This window comes from Ochotona princeps, chromosome 29 (assembly GCF_030435755.1).
Source record: "Ochotona princeps isolate mOchPri1 chromosome 29, mOchPri1.hap1, whole genome shotgun sequence".
NCBI classification, from domain to species: domain Eukaryota; kingdom Metazoa; phylum Chordata; class Mammalia; order Lagomorpha; family Ochotonidae; genus Ochotona; species Ochotona princeps.
The window spans coordinates 12,549,055-12,568,386 of NC_080860.1; the positions used below are offsets into that span (position 1 = coordinate 12,549,055).

The window sequence follows — 19,332 nt, forward strand, 5'->3', positions numbered from 1 at the left end:
TGTCCCAGCTGCTCCACTTCTTGTCCAACCTCCTGCTCATGGCCTGGGAATGTGCAGACGTCGGCTCAAGTGCTTGGGCCCCTGCACCCACATGGCAGACCCAAAAGGAGCTCCGTCTCTGGCTATTTGGGGAGTGAACCAGAAGACAGAAGGTCTGACCTTCTCTCTGTGTGACTCTGTCTTTCTAAAAATAGAGTAAATCTTGAAAAATAGATGTTGAAATCCATGCATGCATGGTGCCTCCAAACTGCATTTTGGAAAATGTGGATTTCAAGCCATTTTTGCACCTGGATTTACGTATCTTCCAATTTTGTTTTTCCTGAACTTTTTGAAACTCTTAACAGTTCCCCTTGGGTTTTGAAAGGTTTTCCTGCGTATCCGCTTCGTGAGTTTGCTTTTCAGACACTGCTACAATTCCCTTTGTTTTGCCTTCCGATGAAATGGTAACTCCGTCCCTTAAAGGCTGTGCACTTGAGGGGGAGCAGTGGGTTTTGTTCATTCTGCGTGGCCTTGCTCCCACATCTTTGATCTATTCACCTTTGGAGGGAGCGTCTTCCCCAACTCAGGTTGGGGATAGGCTAAGAACTTACCCTGAGCTAAATGGGAGTCTTCTTGGGACCCAGAGTGTCAATCATTTGAAAAGCAAAGTAACAGGCCCCAGCATGGTGGCCTAGCGGCTAAAGTCCTCACCTTGCACATGCCGGGATCCCATATGGGTGCCAGTTCTAATCCTGGCAGCTCTACTTCCCATCCAGCTCCCTGCTTGTGGCCTGGGAAAGCAGTTGAGGATGGCCCAAAGCCTTGGGACCTACACCTTGAAACCTGGAAGAGCTCCTGGCTTCAAATTGGGTCAGCTCTAGCTGTTGCAGTCACTTGGGGAATGAATCATTAGACAGAAGATCTTCCTCTGTCTCTCCTCCTCTCTGTATATTTGACTTTGCAATAAAGATTGCTTTTCTTTTTAAAATTTTAAAAAGATTTATCTGAGTAACAGAGGAGAGGAGGAAGAGAAAGTGCTTTTCCATTTACTGGTTCATTTTCCATTTGCTCACAACAGCCAGGGCTACACTGGGCCAGAGCCAGGAATGTGAAGTTCCAACCACGTCTCCCATTTGGGTGTCGGGCCCCAGTACTTGAGCCACCTGCTGCTGCCTTCCCAGGCCGTTGGCAGGAAATGGGATTCAAAGTGGCTTAGCTGGGACTTGAACCAGTGATGTGAGCTGTGGGCATCCCAAGCAGCAGCTTAACCTTGCTGTGCCGTGATGCCTGCTGGAGGTCCCAGAGCTCCGTGTGCTCACGCAGGAGCACAGGATGGCCCCGCAGCTGCTGCAAACGTGGCTTGCCTGCGTGGGTTCTTGTTGCTCACCCTGCTGCAGGTAAGGGGGTGACACATTTTGCACCTCAGGCTGTGCTCCCTGTCTGCACTGCCACCCCCTCTTTGAGGTCTGCCGCTTCCTGCAGCCCTATCCAGTCGCCACTGCCAGGCTGCATCTTTTTGTTTCTTCAAGGGGCTGGCAGGTGCCTCGCCTGCAGCACACAAAGGATCACACGTTGAAGGGTTCCTTTGTTGAGGGCCATTTAGGGGGTGTCTAGTCTGTCTCCTGAACTGTGCTGCAGGCAACATCTCTGTGTCGTGGACTCAGAGGGTCTGTGCACTTTGGAGCTTTCACCACTACTGTGTGGGGAGCAGCCTACTTACCCTGGGCCGCTGCTTCCTTCCTGCTCCAAAGCTGGAAGCGAGGGCGAGGAGGGCCGCCTCGTGCGCCCCGCTTCCCCTGCCCACTCGGATCCTTGGACGTCTCTACAATTATTGGCAGAGACACTGACGCTGCCTGTAATTGAAGAGCACAGGAAAGAGGCAGGAAGGGAGATAAGCAAATTCAATTGGGCACCCTGCTCTGGGCGCATGGCCGGACACTTCGCCAAGAAGCCTCCTGACCTCTGCCCCCTGACCAGGATGCATGGGCCGTGGCCACTTCTTGTCCCTGTTGCCCCCTGCCAGAACCGAGACCCCCAGCCTTGTGCTGTACTGCCCTGCCCAGGTGAGGAAGCAGCCCTGACCCAGCAGGCCCAGGGAATGAGGCCCTGGATGAGGCAGGTCCCCCAGCAAACCGGGAACAAGTGCAGCTCACTACTCTGGGATCCCAGGCCTGGCAGGGCAGGGGAACCATGCAGCAGTCGGAGAGCCCAGCAACCAGCTGGCACAGCCTATTCCCCAGGGAGCACACACAAAAAGAAAGCTTCGTGCATTCCCCTCCCCACTTCAGGCCTAAGATTTGGGGGGCCATTTCCAACTGGCCAGAGCCCTGGGAGCCCACACCAGTCCTGGCCACCTCTGGGACAGACACCTGTTTACCTCAGCTGCTTATGGTAAATATTTGGCTTCAAGTCATGTGCTGCTAAAAACACAGATTGGGCAGAGAGCCGCAGAGAGGTTGGGGATTCCAGCCAGGCCTGCCTTGTGGGCACGGATGCAGGCTGAGGAGGGTGGAGGAATCCACCACCCCAACATGACGACAAGATGCCCCCTGCCCATCTTCCCAGATGGGAAGCTTTGCAGGGCTAAGGAAAAAACCCCAGCATCCCCCTAAAGGCGCCGTCTCCACCATCCACCGCTTCCACCCCCCACAGGTGCTGCCGCTTCCACCCACATGGACACTGGAGGACGGAAGAAACAAAGCAATTGAAGATTCCAATAAAATTAAAACCAAATCTCTGGCTGAGCAGCAGATTCAATTACGTGGCTCAGCACAGCCTGCAGGATGGGGGAGGCCTGGTGCCAACCCCCCATGAGCACAGAGCCTGAGAAAGGGGCGGGGCCGGCTGAGTGTTCTGCCCCAGGGTGATTTCACGGATAACCACAAAGGGAGGGGGCTCTTACTTCCTCCTCCATCGTAGAGCCCCCAAACAGCAGAAGATGACACTGAGATGCAAATCGCTACTCCAGTGCACTGTAGACGGGTCCTAGGCAGCTCCCAGAGACAGGAAAGCACATGAGCAGATCTGAGGACTACAGAGGACTTGAACTATTTGCATAGGAAAATCCATGCAAGTCAGACCAGTGAGGTAACCTGGAGAGCTGTTCAACACACAGACGCACCTGCGGTCCACTATAATAACAGTTTACAAACAGGACAGGTGGCTCCATGCAGTCAATAGGACGACTGGTCGACCTCCCAACTCTGCAAAGGAAGCCGTGGCCACACCGACACGGATGGGCATGCAGTACCCTATGAGCAGGTGTACAATGGGGTGCCCTGAGACCAACACTCACACCAACCAGGTCATGCATTGATCTTGGGCTACATACCAGCTTGTTCACAGGGTCCAGCCAGTGTCACCACTGCCGAGTTCATTAGCTTCTCATCCCTGTAGTCACTGGCTGCTTCTCCCACTTCTGTCAGCCCCAGGCAACCACTAACCTGCTTGGCGTCCCTAATGAAGCTGCCAACCTTGACATCTCACAGACATGGACTCAGGGAGTACATGGCCCTTTAAAACTAGCTTCTTTCACTAACGCTAATTTTTTAAGACTTATTTTTATTTATTTTTATTGCAAAGTCAGATATACAGAGAGAAGGAGAGACAGAGAGGAAGATCTTCTGTCCGATGATTCACTCCCTAAGTGACTGCAGTGGCTGGAGCTGAGCCAAACCGAAGCCAGGAGCTCTTCCAGGTCTCCCGTGCAGGTGCAGGATCCCATATGGGATCTCAGCACGTTCAAGGAGAGGACTTTAACTGCTAGGCCACCATGCTGGGCCCAATAAAAAAAAATCTTAAAAAGGAGAGACGGAGCTCTTCCATCTGCTGGTTTACTCCCCAAATGGCTGCAATAGCTGGGGCGGAGCCAGGCTGGAGTCTAGAGCCTGGAATTCCATCTAGGTCATCCACATGAGTGGCAGGCCGCACGTACTCAGGCCATCTTGTGGAGCAGGGGTTTGAGTCTGGCTGCTTCATTCCAAATCAGCTCCCTGCTGCTGGCCTGGGAAAGCAGTGGAAGGCGGCCCGAATGCTTGGGCTCCTACACCCTTGTGGGGCACCTGGATGAAGGTCCTGGCTTCTGTTGCAGCCATCTGGGGAATGAACCAGCAGGTTCCTCTCTCTCCTTCCTTTCTGTGACTCTGCTTTTCAGATAAAACAAATAAACAGAAGAAAATGGTGGAGCCACTGAGACTTGAACCAGCATTCACACACGATGACAGTGGTGGCAGTTTAAGCCACTGCACCACAGCACCGGTCCCGCTTGTGGTTCTGGATTGTATTTTTTTTTTTAAAGATTTATTCATTCTATTACAGCCAGATACACACAGAGGAGGAGAGACAGAGAGGAAGAGCCCCCCGTCCGATGATCCACTCCCCAAGTGAGCCGCAATGGGCCGGTGCGCGCCAATCCGAAGCCGGGAACCTGGAACCTCCTCCGGGTCTCCCACGTGGGTGCAGCGTCCCAATGCATTGGGCCGTCCTCAACCGCCTTCCCAGGCCACAAGCAGGGAGCTGGACGGGAAGTGGAGCTGCCGGGATCAGAACCGGCGCCCACATGGGATCCCGGGGCTTTCAAGGTGAGGACCTTAGCCACTAGGCCACGCCGCCAGGCCTGGATTGTATTTCTAATAACTACAGCTCCTGTCCACCTTTGTGTGTGCTCACTGACCTTGGTACAAGAGGACTTTATAAAAAGCTTGGGGCTGGGAGGAGGTGACATGGTAGCCTAGAGGATGGTCCAAAGCCTTGGGACCCTGCACCCACGTGGGAGACCTGGAAAAGCTTCTGGCTCCTGGCTTCGGATTGGCTTAGCTCTGGCTGTTGCAGTCACTTAGGGAGAGAACCAGTGGATGGAAGATCATCTTCTCTGTCTGTCCTTCTCTTTAAATCTGACTTTCCAATAAAAATAAATACGTCTTTATTTAAAAAAAAAAAAAAGCTTGGGTAATGGGGCCTGATGTGGTAGCCTAGTGGCTAAAGTCCTCACCTTGCACACACCGGCATCCCATATGGTGCCAGTTTATGTCCCAGCCACTCCACTTCTCAGCCAGCTCCCTGCTTGTGGCCTGGGAAAACAGCAGAGGATGGCCCAAAGCCTTGGGACCCTGCACCCGTGGATCAGCTCAGCTCCAGACATTGCGGCCACTTGAGGAGTGAACCAGTAGATGGAAGACTTCCTCTGTCTCCCCTCTCTGTGGATTTGACTTTCTAATAGAGAAGAAAGTGTAATTCAAAGTTTATTTTACTGCAACTAATGTTGAAGTGTGTGCGTGCGCAGGTCTATGAGAACACTTGATGAAAAGCCTGCACATGGATGCCAACCTTGTTTTTCATCCAATAAGCCTTGAATTCCACTTTCCATCACCTTTTGAAAGCACCCCCACGTGGCCACAAGGGCCCTAGCTTGTACCACATAGACCAAGCGTCACAGGCGGTGTAAAGCCGCCACATAGAAAGCAACACCACACTGTTCCTTGAAGCAGGTGACGGCGAGTTAGTCAGCCTGGATAGGAAGGCCCTCCGGAATGAAAGACCTCTGTGAAGGAAGAGATGAGGTTAGGTCACTGGGACTTAGCAACAGGTATCATTGAAAACAAGAAAAACAAACCAAGAAGCTAACACAATGGCTCAACTGACTAATGCGCTACCTGTAAGTGCTGGCATCCCATATGGGCACCGGTTTGTGTCCCAGCTGCTCCACCTCTCGAGGCCTAGGAAAGCAGCACAGGATGGCCCAAAAACCTGGGGAGACCCAGAGGGGGCTCCTGGCTTCGGATCGGCTTTGGCCATTTGAGCAGTGAATCAACAGATGGAAGTCTCTGTCCCCCTCCTCCTCTCTAAATCTGCCTTTCCAATAAAAATAAATTTTAAAAAAATTTCTAAAAGAGGACAAGCCCACAGCACGGACCCCGGCCCTACCACTCTAAGCACAGGCTGGGCGGGATCTGCACAGACGGCAGGGGTGAGACACGGAGGAAGGGAGTATGGCTGGAAGGCGAGAACCGGAAGCCGTCATGAGAAGCTGTGGCTAAGACACAGGGGGCACCCCCAAGTCATGGAACCTGCACTGCATCACTGAATCTTCACCCCACCCCCAGGGGAGACAGGCCAGACAGCTGTGGTCCCTTCCCTAAGGTCCCCTGGCAGGCAGTTGGGGTATCAGGACTTAGAGCTGAGTTTGACCACAAAGAGCCTTGCTCCAGATACTGGGCTGGGCCAGGAAGGGGCCACTCTGCTACCCCTGCAGCCCCCAGGGGCAGCCAGAGAACGACTGTGCGTGCCTTGGCCCTGCTGCCCTCCCCCCACCCCTTCTGGGCCACATCTTTAGGGATTCTGCTGGTGTCACTGGCTGATTAGTGTCATGTTCATTGAGCATTCTGAAGAGTGCCACCTCTAAGGGCAGGATCACAAATGTGGAGGGGAGCGCTGCACACGTCTGCTCCTGCCCGCAGACAGGGCCCCCACACTGTCCTCCTCAAGACCTGGACGCCCCTCCCCTCCCACATTGCACCCAGCTAATACCCCTTTGTGAGTCCCTGATCCTTAACAGGCAATTCTGAGTCCCAGTCACAAAAATGACTTCCAGGAGCCTCTCCTTGGGGTCAGCCGGTCCCATTCCGTGTCTACAACAAGAGGGCTCGTGGGATGACCCAAGCGGTATCCTGGAACTGTGGAACCCAGTCCCAAGCCTGCTGGTGACCGCCCCCCAGTCCCAAGAACATGAGCAGCAGCACAGCCTCTCAGAGTCTCAGTCTGCTTCTCTGTACAATGAGGCCAGCCCTAGGATGTACTTCATTCTGCAGAGCGTGCCTGCCTCTCTCTCTCAAGCAACCCGTCCCAGGCCTCCCTCCTGTGTTGAACAGAGCAATGTCTAATGGGCCGGCATCCTCCCGTGACATCACATGACCCACTATGTGTCCACGCCAAGGCACACACAAGTGGCCTGCCCAGGGGTTGCCCAGAGCAGGGGGCAGAGCTGGCCCTGACCGCACCTGAGTCCTGGCTTCACTCGGCTCTGTATCCCCTGCCCACCCCGCAGTTTCTGGAAGGTGGAGGTGGCAGCCAGGTCTGTCCCTGCCTTCCCTGTGGCACCATTTTTAGCCGCTCCTAGGGCTGGTCTTAATTGGCTTATTACACTCGTTCATAACTCTATTTAATGCACCTATAAAAGGCCCATAACATTAATTTAATGGCAGCCACAGGCACAGCCAGGGCCAGTTCCTTGGCTTTTGCACACTCCGGTCCTGGGTTTGCCAGATACCCCTGGAGCCACTGGGCATCTCTGACCAGGGACCAAACGGGCAAAGGTGCCTGCAGAGCAGGGGAGGGAAGGGTCCACACATTCACAGAGATGTTGGGCAGTCAAGAAGAACAGGGTTTGCCCTGAGGGGTCCCTCCCCATCTCCTCTAGCCCAGGGGACAGGCCAGCCATAGCCACAGCATAGGGTGGGGTGGGTCTCGCACCTGAGACCTGGAGGGGCACAGACTGCAAGCCACGGAGCCGCCAGCACATACACACATAGGGCCACCAGCACACTGCCTGACTGGGTATAACCAGTACACGGTGCAAATTCCAACTGCACACCAGCCACTGCAGTGCAGCCCAGCACCGAATGAAACCACAGGCCCTGTCCCGGACACCATGCTTGGACAGACCAGGGCCCCTGCCAGCAAGCGTGGGCTTGGCTGTTCAGCACAGGTGGAGCACTGGAGCCGCACTCACAGGAGCAGAGAAATGCAGGCTACTGAGGGATGGGTGCCGGGACTGACGGCTGGGGGCAGGGGAGGGACATGCATGCCCTGGGCTTTTATATCCCTTCTCTGTCATCCATTGGCGGCCAGTGGGCCACAGCCAGCCCTGCTGTGTGTGGTTGGCCCTGCTCAGTGTCTGCTGCCTCACTCTTCTAGAACTTACTGTTCTTATCTGAAAGGAAAAGAGATCTCATCTGCTAAATGCCCTCCACAGCCAGGAACACCATCCAGGTCTCCCAGCGAGTGGCAGAGGCCCTAGTACTGGAGCCATCAGCTGTCCCTGCCCAAGGACACATTAGCAAACTCTCACACTCTGGTCTGGGAGGCAGGTGTCCCACAAGGCCAGTACGCTTAGCAGTTTGTGACACTCACCACTTGAATGTGATTTGAATGTGAACAGTCCTGGGGAGGGACCCGCCCCTCCCCATCCCACCCCCTTGTCTGCCCATCTAGGCCTGAGCACATACAACCCCTCACTGGGTGCACTGTCCCTTGGACATCTTCAATCCTCTTCTGCAACCTCAGGCTCACCTCCCAGGGCTGCAGTTCAGACCACCCAGGGCAGCATGGGGTGGTTACTGGCCTACGAGAGGTGGCCTAGATGGCCAGGGGCATGCATGCCTGGCAGGCAGCCACTCTGGCAGCTCAGACCTCACATAAACGGGCTTAGTGCAGGGCTGACAGACAGCTGGGGCGTGCCAGGGGGCTTCAAGGAAATGATCACCATGAGCCAGCATGATACCTACAGAGGGCAGGCTCTGAGCGGGGCCGCCCTGTGCTGCTCACCCAGACATTGCCCAGCATCAGCATTGATCTATTTCACATGAGAAAACTGAGGCTCAGAAGAGGGCAGCCGTGTGCCCAAGGCCACATGGTGAGCCTACCACAGCGTTGGCATTTGAACCAAGCCATGCACTCCCAGCCTTAATCCAGGCACTGTTGAGGCTGCCCACCCTGATGACAGCTACGGACTGCTAGAGGCCGAGGGAAAACGGTGCTTGGAAACACATTGCACGTGGCAAGAGGTTCACCCCCAGGACCCCCAGGAGCTGGCTGTCCTCCATTCCAATTCTGTACAGGCACAGTGGGTCACAACTGGCATGCGCACTCTCATCTTCAGGCCTTGGTCCTAGCCCTCTTCCTGTGTCCTTGCATCCCAGCCTTCCCTGGTTCCCAGAGCCTGCTTGGACCACATCCTTGTGACCCAGGGAGTCCCACTGAGGGCCACTGTGTGCTCCAGCCTGACGCCACTTTGCTTAGGCAGACACGGCCTGTCTTCAGCTAGGAAGGCTCTTAAGGAAGCTCTCAGGTCCTGATGGGGACCCTAGGATCGCCCCCTCACACACACACCTCCTATTACCATCCCCAACACCCCAGGTCCTGTGTACCTACTGGCCACTCTAGCACAGCCACTCCCCTGGTCCCGTCTGTCCCCAGAGGCCACCTTTTCTGCTGACCTTCATGTCCAGGCCGGGCATACCTCTCTGCCACCCTTCAGGGCAGCCCAGACCCTGCTCTGCACCATGTCAAGCTGTCCCAAAACTCAGTGGACTCCAACAGCCACGTGTTGTTTGCTTGGGCACAGTGGAGGTGGCGTCCTGCTCTGTCTGGGTCTGGTACCTGGCATCTCCTAAGGGCTCGTTTACACACATGTGGCCTGAGACTCAAGGACTCACATCCCAGGAGGGTGTATGCCCATGGAGGCCACTGAAGTCCCACAGCCTCACTTGGTCCCACCACTCTGGTCTCTGAGCCAGTTCCCATGTTAGTGAAGGGAAACGTGACACTATCTGTGTGGGCTTTGTCCAAAAATCTGTGAACCAGCCAACAGCTACCCCACCTGCTTTGCTTTTTTTTTTCTACTTAAAATGCCCACAGATGCTGAGGCCTAGGCCAGGCCAAGCCAGGAGCCATGAACTCCCTCTAGCTCTCTCACATGGGTGGCAGGGAACCTACTGCTGCCTGCAGGGTGCACACTAGCAGGAAGGCAGGACAGGAAGTGGAGGGCGGAACGTGAACTCCAATAGGGCACACAGACGTCTAGATCAATGTGCTAACCCCTGCACCACGGTGCTTTCTGCTGGTGTTGGCCTTGGTCGCTGCTCTGTCTCTGCCTGGCACAAAAGAACAGGTTCAGAAAACACTGGGTGGAGGCAGGGCTGGAGGGGAGCTTCTGGAAGGCAACCTCTACAGGCCTCAGCGGACAGCACAGGGACTGGAGGCGAGCAGGGGCCCTCGGCCCGACAGCCCATCTGGCCACGGCCTCGTCACTCATCCCACACATTCCCCAGCTGACTCCACAGTGACCAAGCCAGCATGTGGATCCATCGGAGGTGGGGGCAGTGAGGAGGACATGCCTACAGCAGTCACAGTAAGGCCTGGCACAGCAGGTTAAGCCAATGCTTGAGATATGTGTGTCCCATAGGCAAGGACCTGGTTCGCGTCCCAGCTGCGGCACGCTTCTGACCTCTTCCTGCCAGTGCCTTGGGCAGGCAGCGACGATGGTCCAAGTCCAAGGGCTTCTTGTAGAGACCCAGATGATGTTCCTGATGCCTGGCCCAGCTGTTGTGGGCATCTGGGGAGTGAACCCCAGTGGATGGAAGATCTCTTACTCACTGAATCTACTTTTCAACTGAACAAATAAATGTTAGAAAAAGACTCATGGGAAGGCAGCTTCCCAGGGCTCCGGCACTTCTGCCTGCAGAGTGCCTGCCACCTGTCCATATTGCCAGGGAGCCCTCCCACCCAAGCAGAGCCCTGCACACACTACGTATGCCCTCACCCAACGGCGGCCCGGCCACTCTGGGTGCACCCCGTGGGCTAGATGGGAGTCACACACAGCTCCCGCCCATGAGCGAGGAGTAGGCACGGGCCCTGCCACCGCCGCTGCTGCCGCAGGTTTTAAACACCTAATTTATTCCATCCATTAGATAGATTTTGTAGATTTAATCATTTTCACAGTTGGTGGCTCATTGGATACTCAAGATAAACTCCGAAGGAAAGTATAATGGTTGAGGACAAATGAGTGTTCACACCACAATGGCAGGTCCCTGCTTGGGCAGAGCCGAAGAGGAACAGAAATACACACGGCAAGGGGGTTTTTTTCTTTCTCCCCAGCAGCTGCTTTTGCTGACTCTAGTAGGTTACCACAGTTAATTTCACCAGTTTTGTTCATCTGTAAAATTGCATAAAAGTGACATTTTTGTGCTCATTATAGCAACTGCTGATTTACGGCTGGTAAATGAAGAGCCGGGCCCTCTTTGGCGGGACTCTCCGAGTGGCGCTAAGTGCCCATGAAATTGGTCGTATAATGTAGTTTAAATCCAATCTCGGAGAAAGATTCCCCCGCTGGCCAAAGTGACATTTCCATTCTCCACACCGAGTTTATTTTAGGCCACTTAGGAGGGGGCTGCCCCAGGCAGGGTCGGGCTGGAGGCCAGGGCTCCTATGCCTGGCCCTGGGTAGGCCTGAGGGACGTGGGCCTGGCCTGCACGGGGTGCTCTGTGCCGCCTTCTCCCTCCCTCCCTGCTGGCCTTCAAAGGTGCAGGGAGCCATGTTCCTTATGGAATGCAGGCCTGCCCCCTGTCCCGCCCTCCACCTACAACCTTCGCTGGCTGTCCAGTGCCCACGGGCAAGGCTTGTCCTGGGAGTGGGGATATTACACAAGTCTGAGTTGGGGAGAGGTGTCCTCCTCCGCGCCAGGCGTGTCCCTTGGCTGGAACAGTGCAGTGTGTTCCAGACACCAGCGCTGTGCCATGGAGCCCTGCACGAGGATCCGGACACCACCCCCCCCCCCCCACCCTTTCTCCGGGACATCCTTTCCTCGCTCTTCACCCCCCATCACTGCCTTGGCACTTGGTGAATGCCATTCCTTCTGGAAGGCTCCCCAGCTGCTCTTGGGGCTCCCCTGTGTCCCCACACTGCCTGCACCTTCATGTTCCCTGGGTTGGCTATAAGCTCTGCAAGGACTGGAGATGGTGGGCCCTCAAGGGTTGCAGTCTGTCCCCAGCCTTGCCACCAGCCCCAGCCTGCACACAAGGGCCTTGCCCCTAGCAGGTAGGCGAATGTGGATGCTCTGACGGAACACCAACTTCTGACACCACCCACTGCACATGAACTGTCATGCCCTCTGGGTATCCCAGGAGGTAACATCGGAATCACCCTGTTACAGAGGAGGAAACTGAGGCACGGAGTGCTAAGGACCCCCATTCCCCCACCAAGTCCCACTGGGAGTCACAATCTCCCAGCACTGCTGGGCCCTGACCCCATCATTGCTTGGGACTACCCTGCAGATCTGATAAGACCATCCACCCTGTTCTGCAGGCAGGAAAACTGAGGCTCCTGGCCAAGACTGCAGGCTGCACACACAGATGTCACAGGGGTCCTCCTCCCCGTGGCAGGCCACCCGGGCACCTGAACAGCAGGGACAATGGGCCCGTCACCTGGAAGGCCTCAAAAGGCATGACTGCCACTCTGGCCTTGTAGGTGACAGGCAGAAGCCAAGAGGGGTGAGGCAGCTGGTAGGAGGTAACACCCCACCACGGGGCTCTTGACCCAGCAAGGGCAAGGACAATAGCCACCCCGCCCCCACTGGTACCATACCTCCCCAGTGACAAGTCTGGGCTGTGCTCCATTTCACACTGCAGCACATCTGCCAGCCTACGAGCTTGAAGCGTGGTCACCGTTTTCAGAAGCGGGAACAAGGCAGAGTGGGTTAAGCCTCGACTTGCGATGTCAGTGTCTCATAAAGACGTATGGGATCAGCTCCTGGATCCTCTGCTTCCTATCCAGCCTGACAGAAAGCAGGTGATGCCGCAAGTTCACCTGGGTCCCTGCCACCCTCACGGGGGACCTGGATGGAAACCTGCCATCTGGCTTTTGCTTGGCCCAGCCTTGCCTGTTGCAGCCATTTTGGGAGTGAACCAGCAAATGAAAAAGCGGCCTGTCCCTTTCAAAAAAATAAAAATAATTTAAAAAATAATGCTTGGGCCCAGCATGATAGCCTAGTGGCTAAATCCTCATCTTGCATCTGCCAGGATCCCAGATGGGCACCAGTTTGTGTCCTCGCTGTTCCACTGCCCATCCAACTCCCTGTTTGTGGCCTGGGAAGGCAACATAGGATAGCTTAGGTCCTTGGAACCCTGTACCCACATGGGAGACCAGGAAAAAGCTCCCAGCTCCTGACTTTGGATCAGCTCGGCTCTGGCCGTTGCCAGCCGTTTGGGGAGTGAACCAGCAGATGCAAGATCTTTCTCTTTCCTTCTCTTTGTAAATTCTACCCATCCAAAAAAAAAAAAAAAAAAAAAGGAATCTTAAAAAAACAAAATAACAAAAATTGCATAAAAATGAACCATGAAAGGCAGATGAAACCAATGCCTTGGAGGCTGTGGGACCCTGTGGCAGGCCTCTTGGGCAGACCACCAGCTTTTCTGACCAATGCCGAGGGGAGCCCGCCCAGGGCCCCAGAGCTTCTGGGCCAGCAGAGCTCCATGGCCACAGCAAATGACCCAGATGGCTTCAAGAACAGAGAACAAGTAGGCTGCGGGCCAGGCACTGTCAGGGACTGCCACAGCCAGGGACCAAATGTCCTCCTCTCCCCCCGGAGGGGGCGTGTTCAGTGGAGGGGACCCTGTCCCTTGATCTGGCCACTGCTCTATGCACATGTCCCTTTGGGGACAGCTGGCTGAGTTCATGATGGGTGCAGTTTGCACTGAATCCAAAGCTGGGAAGCAGTGGTGGGAAATGAATGAAAGCAGGGGAGGGTGGGACAGCCCCTGAATTCCTGAACGGAGCCAGGCAGGTGTGGCCTCAAGTTCTGTTCTCATTCTATGCTTTTGTCCTTGCAGGCGAGACGGCGGCCAGCTCCATGCACTCCTCCCGCTACCCAAGCCCGGCTGAGCTGGACGCCTATGCTGAGAAGGTGGCCAACAGCCCACTGTCCGTCAAGATCTTCCCCACTAACATCCGGGTGCCCCAGCACAAGCACCTTGGCCGCACCGTCAATGGCTATGACACCAGCGGCCAGCGCTACAGCCCCTACCCGCACCATGCCACAGCTGGCTACCAGGGCCTGCTGGCCATTGTCAAGGCTGCAGCCTCCTCCTCCTCCAGTGTGGCTGCACCTGCTGGATCCACCAAAGGCGTGCTCAAGAACGCTGAGGGCAAGCGGACCAAGCTGTCGCCGGCCACCGTGCAGGTGGGCATTGCACCCTACCCAGCACCCAGCACTCTGGGGCCCTTGGCCTACCCCAAGCCACCTGAAGCACCTGTCCCACCACCCAGCTTGCCTGCGGCCGCCACCACAGCCTCCGTCATCCCCCTGCCGGGCCGGGGTCTGCCCTTAGCACCTTCCAACCTGCCCTCCATCCACAGCATCCTCTACCAGCTCAACCAGCAGTGCCAGGCACCGGGGGCCGCACCTGCAGCCTGCCAGGGCGTGGCCGTCCCGCACCCCAGCCCGGCCAAGCATGGCCCGGTGCCTAGCTTCCCCAGCGTGGCCTACTCAGCGGCTGCCGGGCTACCCGACTGCCGCAAAGGTGCGGAGCTAGGCCAGGGAGCCACGCCAGCCTTGACGTTGGCTGGGGCGGCCAAGCCCACAGGGTACACAGATGGTGGCCTGGATTACCTGCTGTGGCCACAGAAGCCACCCCCGCCACCACCGCCGCAGCCGCTACGCGCCTACAGCAGCAGCAGTGGCGCGGTGACTGCTAAGTCCCCTGAGGCATGCGGGGGACGGGTGTATGAGCAGACCAGCGGCTCACCCAACTGCAGCATGGGACTGCCTGCCGGCTTCACCGTGGGCCAGTACTTTGCTGCCCCCTGGAACAGCGTGCTGGTAACTCCCACCAGTGACTGCTACAATCCTGCCGCGGTGGCAGCAGCTGCAGCGGCAGTGACCGAGCTGGGGCCAGGGACTGTCCGGGAGCTGGCCGCAGGACCCCCGGCCGCTGCGCTGTCTGGCCTGCCCAGCAAGAGCGCATGCAACACATCGGTGCTGAGTAGCAGCCTGCAGTCGCTCGAATATCTCATCAGCGACCTCCGACCGCCCTGCATCAAGGAACAGATGCTTGGCAAGGGCTATGAGACGGTGGCAGTGCCCCGGCTGCTCGACCACCAACATGCCCACATCCGCCTGCCCGTCTACAGATAAGGGCTGCCCAGTGGTGGCCACATGGACAGGGCGCTCCGGGAGGCAGGGAGGCACAGCAGGGATGCCTAGCCCAGCTCTGTGCCCACAGGTGCCCGCAGGGAAGCCAGGCTGGCTGTGTTTTGTCACTGCTGCCGCTGGCAGGTGGGGGAAGTCAGGGTGACTTTGCACACCAGGGCACCTGCCCCTCCTCCCCTGCATCCCAGCGAAGGTCTAGGGGCCACCACTGCTGCGATCCGCCTCTCCCTAGGCTGGCAGCAGCAGGGAGAGAGACCCCTTCAAGGCAGGGGTGGTTCCTCCGGGTCTCCTGGGTGAGGGGCGAGGGCCACACTGGGGTGCAGGACAAAGCAGACGGTATAGAGTCACGTCCGCTAGGAAGTCATGAGACCCTGACTGTCCGCAGGCGACCACCACCCAGACCCCACTGCTCCCCTCAGACTGTCCCAACCCCCCTGGTCTCCCCAACTCGCAGTCCCTTCTCATATAGAACCCCACTACGCTCCACACCTTCCCAAGCCCCCTCCCAGGGCCACTGGGCACAGGTGTGTAGGCACCAGGTCCAAGGAGACGCCCCATGCATCCCAGACTTGTATATTTATTATAGTTGCCCGCGTTTGAAGGCAGGGGCATCGTGTTCCTAGTCGCACAACAGCACCCCAGGGGCCGCAGTGGGCCCGCAGGCTTCCAGCCCGCACACAGGAGCTGTGCTTTGCCTTCTGGGTTGGCAGTGAGAGGAGCAAAGCCCATTGCAGCTCCTTTGCTGCCAACTACCCTGCCCAGGCCAGCCACACATCATCCACGGGAGGCGGGGGTCCCCTGTGAACATCCCGAGGCCTCAAGTTCCCCGCGGGTCCCCCTCCCCCAGCCCGGCGCTCCGGCAGCGGTACTGTATCTCTCCAAGGCCTGTCCAAGCACTAAGTGCATTTACAAATCTCTGAGAATGTTTTTTTTATACTAAAATTGACCATTATATTCTACTGTGAGAAGTGCGGTCGGCACTATATTGTTTTAAAAATGAAGAGAGAGAAAAAAAGGAAAGCAGTGGTCTCTCAGTTGTTGGATTCCTTCGTGCACCTGCTTCTGGGTCCCCTCCAAGGAGGGGAGCAGGCCAGGAGCCCACGAGGACCCCGCGCCTGGAGCTCACAGCCTTTGCTGTTTGTTGCTGTTAGTGGGCGCTGCCATTGATCTTGTCCACTGGGTCACGGCCAGGGATCGGCAGAGAGGCAAGCCGGCCTAGGCCCCTCTGCCTCACTTGCTCTGTGCGCCAACTCCTCCTCTCTGCCTGGGTGCATCAAGTTCTGGCATTAGCAGCGTGGCTGGGCAGCAGCCAACTCCCTGGGCAGGCCCATCACATACCCACCTCTGCCTGTCCCCCTGATGGGGCCCTGATTGCTGGGCTTAGGCACCGAATCTCATTGCAGCCTCACTGTCCCTTTGTGCAAGGTGCGTACATGTTAGGGGTGGGGATGAGAGAACACTCAGGACAACCTGATTATCATCTGGCAGCAAGTCCCCAGGAAAACAGGGACAAAGGCCCTGATGTGGCTTCCTCCTGTCCCCTGGCTTCTGCCCGACATCAGGCCGCCCGGGGGACCCTCCCAGGCTGGGGCAGGCCTCCCTCCTGTGCATAGAGCCCCACCCTGGTGCCTGGAATGGCAGATCCAGGGGCAGGCAACATACCAATTGAAGGCCCCACGTCTTCCTCCCAATCCTGCTGGGAGGAATTGGGGACCGTGTGGGAAGCAAGAGCCAGATCCTTCCCTGCTGCAGGAGCGAGTGGAGACACGGCCCTCGGTGAGAGGGGGGCGGCCGGGAGGAGGCGCTGTGCTGTGCACACAAGCAGCAGCTCCCTGCCTCACTGGGCACAGACGGCAGCCAGAAACCCAGGTCCGGCCTCTGCACCATGCTCGACTTGCGTGACACTCCACGCATTGCTACCCCAAGGGACCCTGAACCAGTCCAATCCCAAAGGGGACAGAGAGAGGATCTAAGGAGACCGCCCCAACCCCACCCCAGGGTGAGCGCTAGGACGTCAGGGTGTGAGGGACTAGGGTTAGGGCTGGGCCATGGCCTGGGACCCAGCAGATCGCAGGTGGTTCCACTGGAGTTACCCAAACTCTGTGTGGGAGCTTGGGCCACCTAAGTCCGTGTATCCTACCAACTTACTGGAAACACCCTCCCCCACCGTCGCAACCTCTTCTGCCGGGGCCAAGCCCTGTGATGCTCTGCAGGAGCTGTGGACAAGGACACAGACCTGACCTCGCATGGAAGCCCAGCTGAAGCTCACGCCCTGTCCCAGCACATATGCCCCGTGTGCCCCGACCAACTCCTCTCCTTGGGCCTCAGTGTACCCATTCTGGGAGCAGCCCCCGTCTCTATGCAATCACCCTCAACACCACACAGGCAGGGCAGAACTCAGAGCAGAAACACCACTGCGAGAACACCCCGGCCACGGCTTCCGCGGTCAGCCCCCTCGGCGCAAGGCAGGTGTGAGAACTTTGCTCCAGCTGCAGCCACTGAAGGGCAATCACTCAGCAAGGCCGCCCAGCTGAGGCAGCCCCGGGGCAGGGGGCGCAGCACGGGTCCCATTCCCACCCCCAACAAGTCTCCCGTTGGGGAAACCGAGTCCCACCCTCTTACTCGGGCCTCCCTCTGCCCTGTCACTGCAGCAGGACTCAGAGCTCAATGCGGTCAGGGTCCACCCTGGGCTCTGCAGTGCCGCGCAGTGCAGGCCAAAAACAGCCAGCAACCAAAGGTGGCCCAACTGGCTCTCGCCCTCAGCCCACGGCTCAGCTGCCTGTCTGCGGCAGAGGGAGGAGGCAGAGGGGAGAGGCCGCCATCTTAAGCCCTGGGTCCACCATAGCTACCATGCTCCCCTCGACCCCCGTGGGCCTCCCTTGTTTTGACTCTAGGACCCCAGCTCGCAGCCGCCCTGGCCAGGTGTGGCTGGCATGTTACCAGGTCTGATACCATCATGCACACTGCACAGACCACTCAGGGCTCCCCAGCAGGCGTGAGGCTGGGACACAAGCAAGGGCACACTCACGTTTCTGGGGTGACTCCTCACCCTTAGTCCACGCTGCAGTCTTCCAGGAAGGGAAAGCCAGGCCAGGCAGCAACTCCTGAATGTGACCTCAAGCGAGCAACTTTCCAACCCGCAGCTACTCCCCGGCGCTGTGAGCCTTACTCTGAAACGCACGCTGCGTTGCACCTGTGCCCGGCTCCACCTGCGCTGCACGGCGCCTGCGCGTGGCTGCGTGCCCTTAGAGACTCCTCCCCCTGCACACACATCCCGCCCGGCCCCAGCCCACCACGCTCCCTCAGTGGCCAGGGCGGTGGGTGAGTAACTCACAGGGAAAGGAGGCTTTCCTCTACAAAGTCAGCAGCAGCAGCAGCAGCTGGCCAAGACAGTGGCCGGGGGAGGGAGAGAGGACAGTGGCAGCTAATTCTCCCTGTGGCAGGGACCTCCCCATCACATTCAGTGTCTTTCCAGCTTCCGACGGGTTCACACGGACGCAGCCCCGTCAGCGTCTGGAGGGCCACGCACAGCTGAACCTACAGGAGATGGGGGTGTCAACGCTCTCCTAGGTCCCGGAGCCAGGAAAGGGCAGGGAAGTTAGCTGTGCTGGTCCGGTCCTCACCAGGCCAGCTGACCTCCTTAGTCTCTTTGGGAAGTGCTTCCGGATCAGAAAAGTCTGAGAAATGGAAGCAGAGCCCTGCTGTGGGAGACGTGGCAATCCCACAAGAGCAGTAAATGCTATGGCAAGTCCTGCAGCTGAGACCCTCTTGGCTTTGACCCTGCTCTCTGGGTCCCCTGCATGTGTGTTCCCGCCTATGAACATCCCAAGAGGTCAAGTGGACTCCGGGCAATGTTCCTCATGTTGTACCTGGGGCCTCGAGTTTCCCCAACTCCAACATGAGGACTCGTGGCTTAAGGACTGGACTCACCCCTGACCTGCACGCACTGGGCCTCACTCCTGGGGCCCCCACAGCCTTGCCGGCCATGGACCACCACACCTACCTAGGCATGAAGGAAGGCGGAGGCCCCAAAAGAGGCCCGGAGGTGGGCTTCCTGCTCTGAAAAAAGAGGAAAGAGGCTCAGAGAGAGGATGCCAGCTGCCTGAACACAGCCAGGCCCCCTTCTTCCCCTTGCTGGGGTCACACCTGGGGGTGGGGGCCCCCAGGGGTTCTCATCACAGCCTCAGGTTGCAAGTTTCCCTGAGTGTGACCACAGCGACCCCCAGTGGCTAATCTTGGAATCCCAGAAACCTCCTCCAGTGCTGACCCAGGGAGCCCCAACAGGTGCATCTCTAACTGAAAGTCGCTGAAACCACCAAAGACCTTCAGGTGGGACACAGCCTTTGCCGTCCTCAATGCTGGAAGCTGCAGCCTGCTGCCACACGGCATCTGCTATATTATCAGGTAGGTGGGTGGTCAGATAACAGATATAG

The 19,332-nt window shown here is 57.4% G+C and overlaps 1 protein-coding gene across 2 annotated transcripts in view; it reads left to right on the top strand.

Moving 5' to 3' along the window:
- Positions 1-15,223, top strand: part of FAM222A (family with sequence similarity 222 member A) — a 97,251-nt gene extending 82,028 nt beyond the window's left edge. For both annotated transcript variants that reach the window (XM_058656478.1, XM_004591924.2), the window contains one exon: positions 13,581-15,223. In XM_058656478.1, coding sequence (XP_058512461.1) covers positions 13,581-14,884 — 1,304 coding nt within the window. In that variant the 3' untranslated portion in view covers positions 14,885-15,223. The remainder of the gene's footprint in view (positions 1-13,580) is intronic.
- Positions 15,224-19,332: the final 4,109 nt, after the last annotated feature.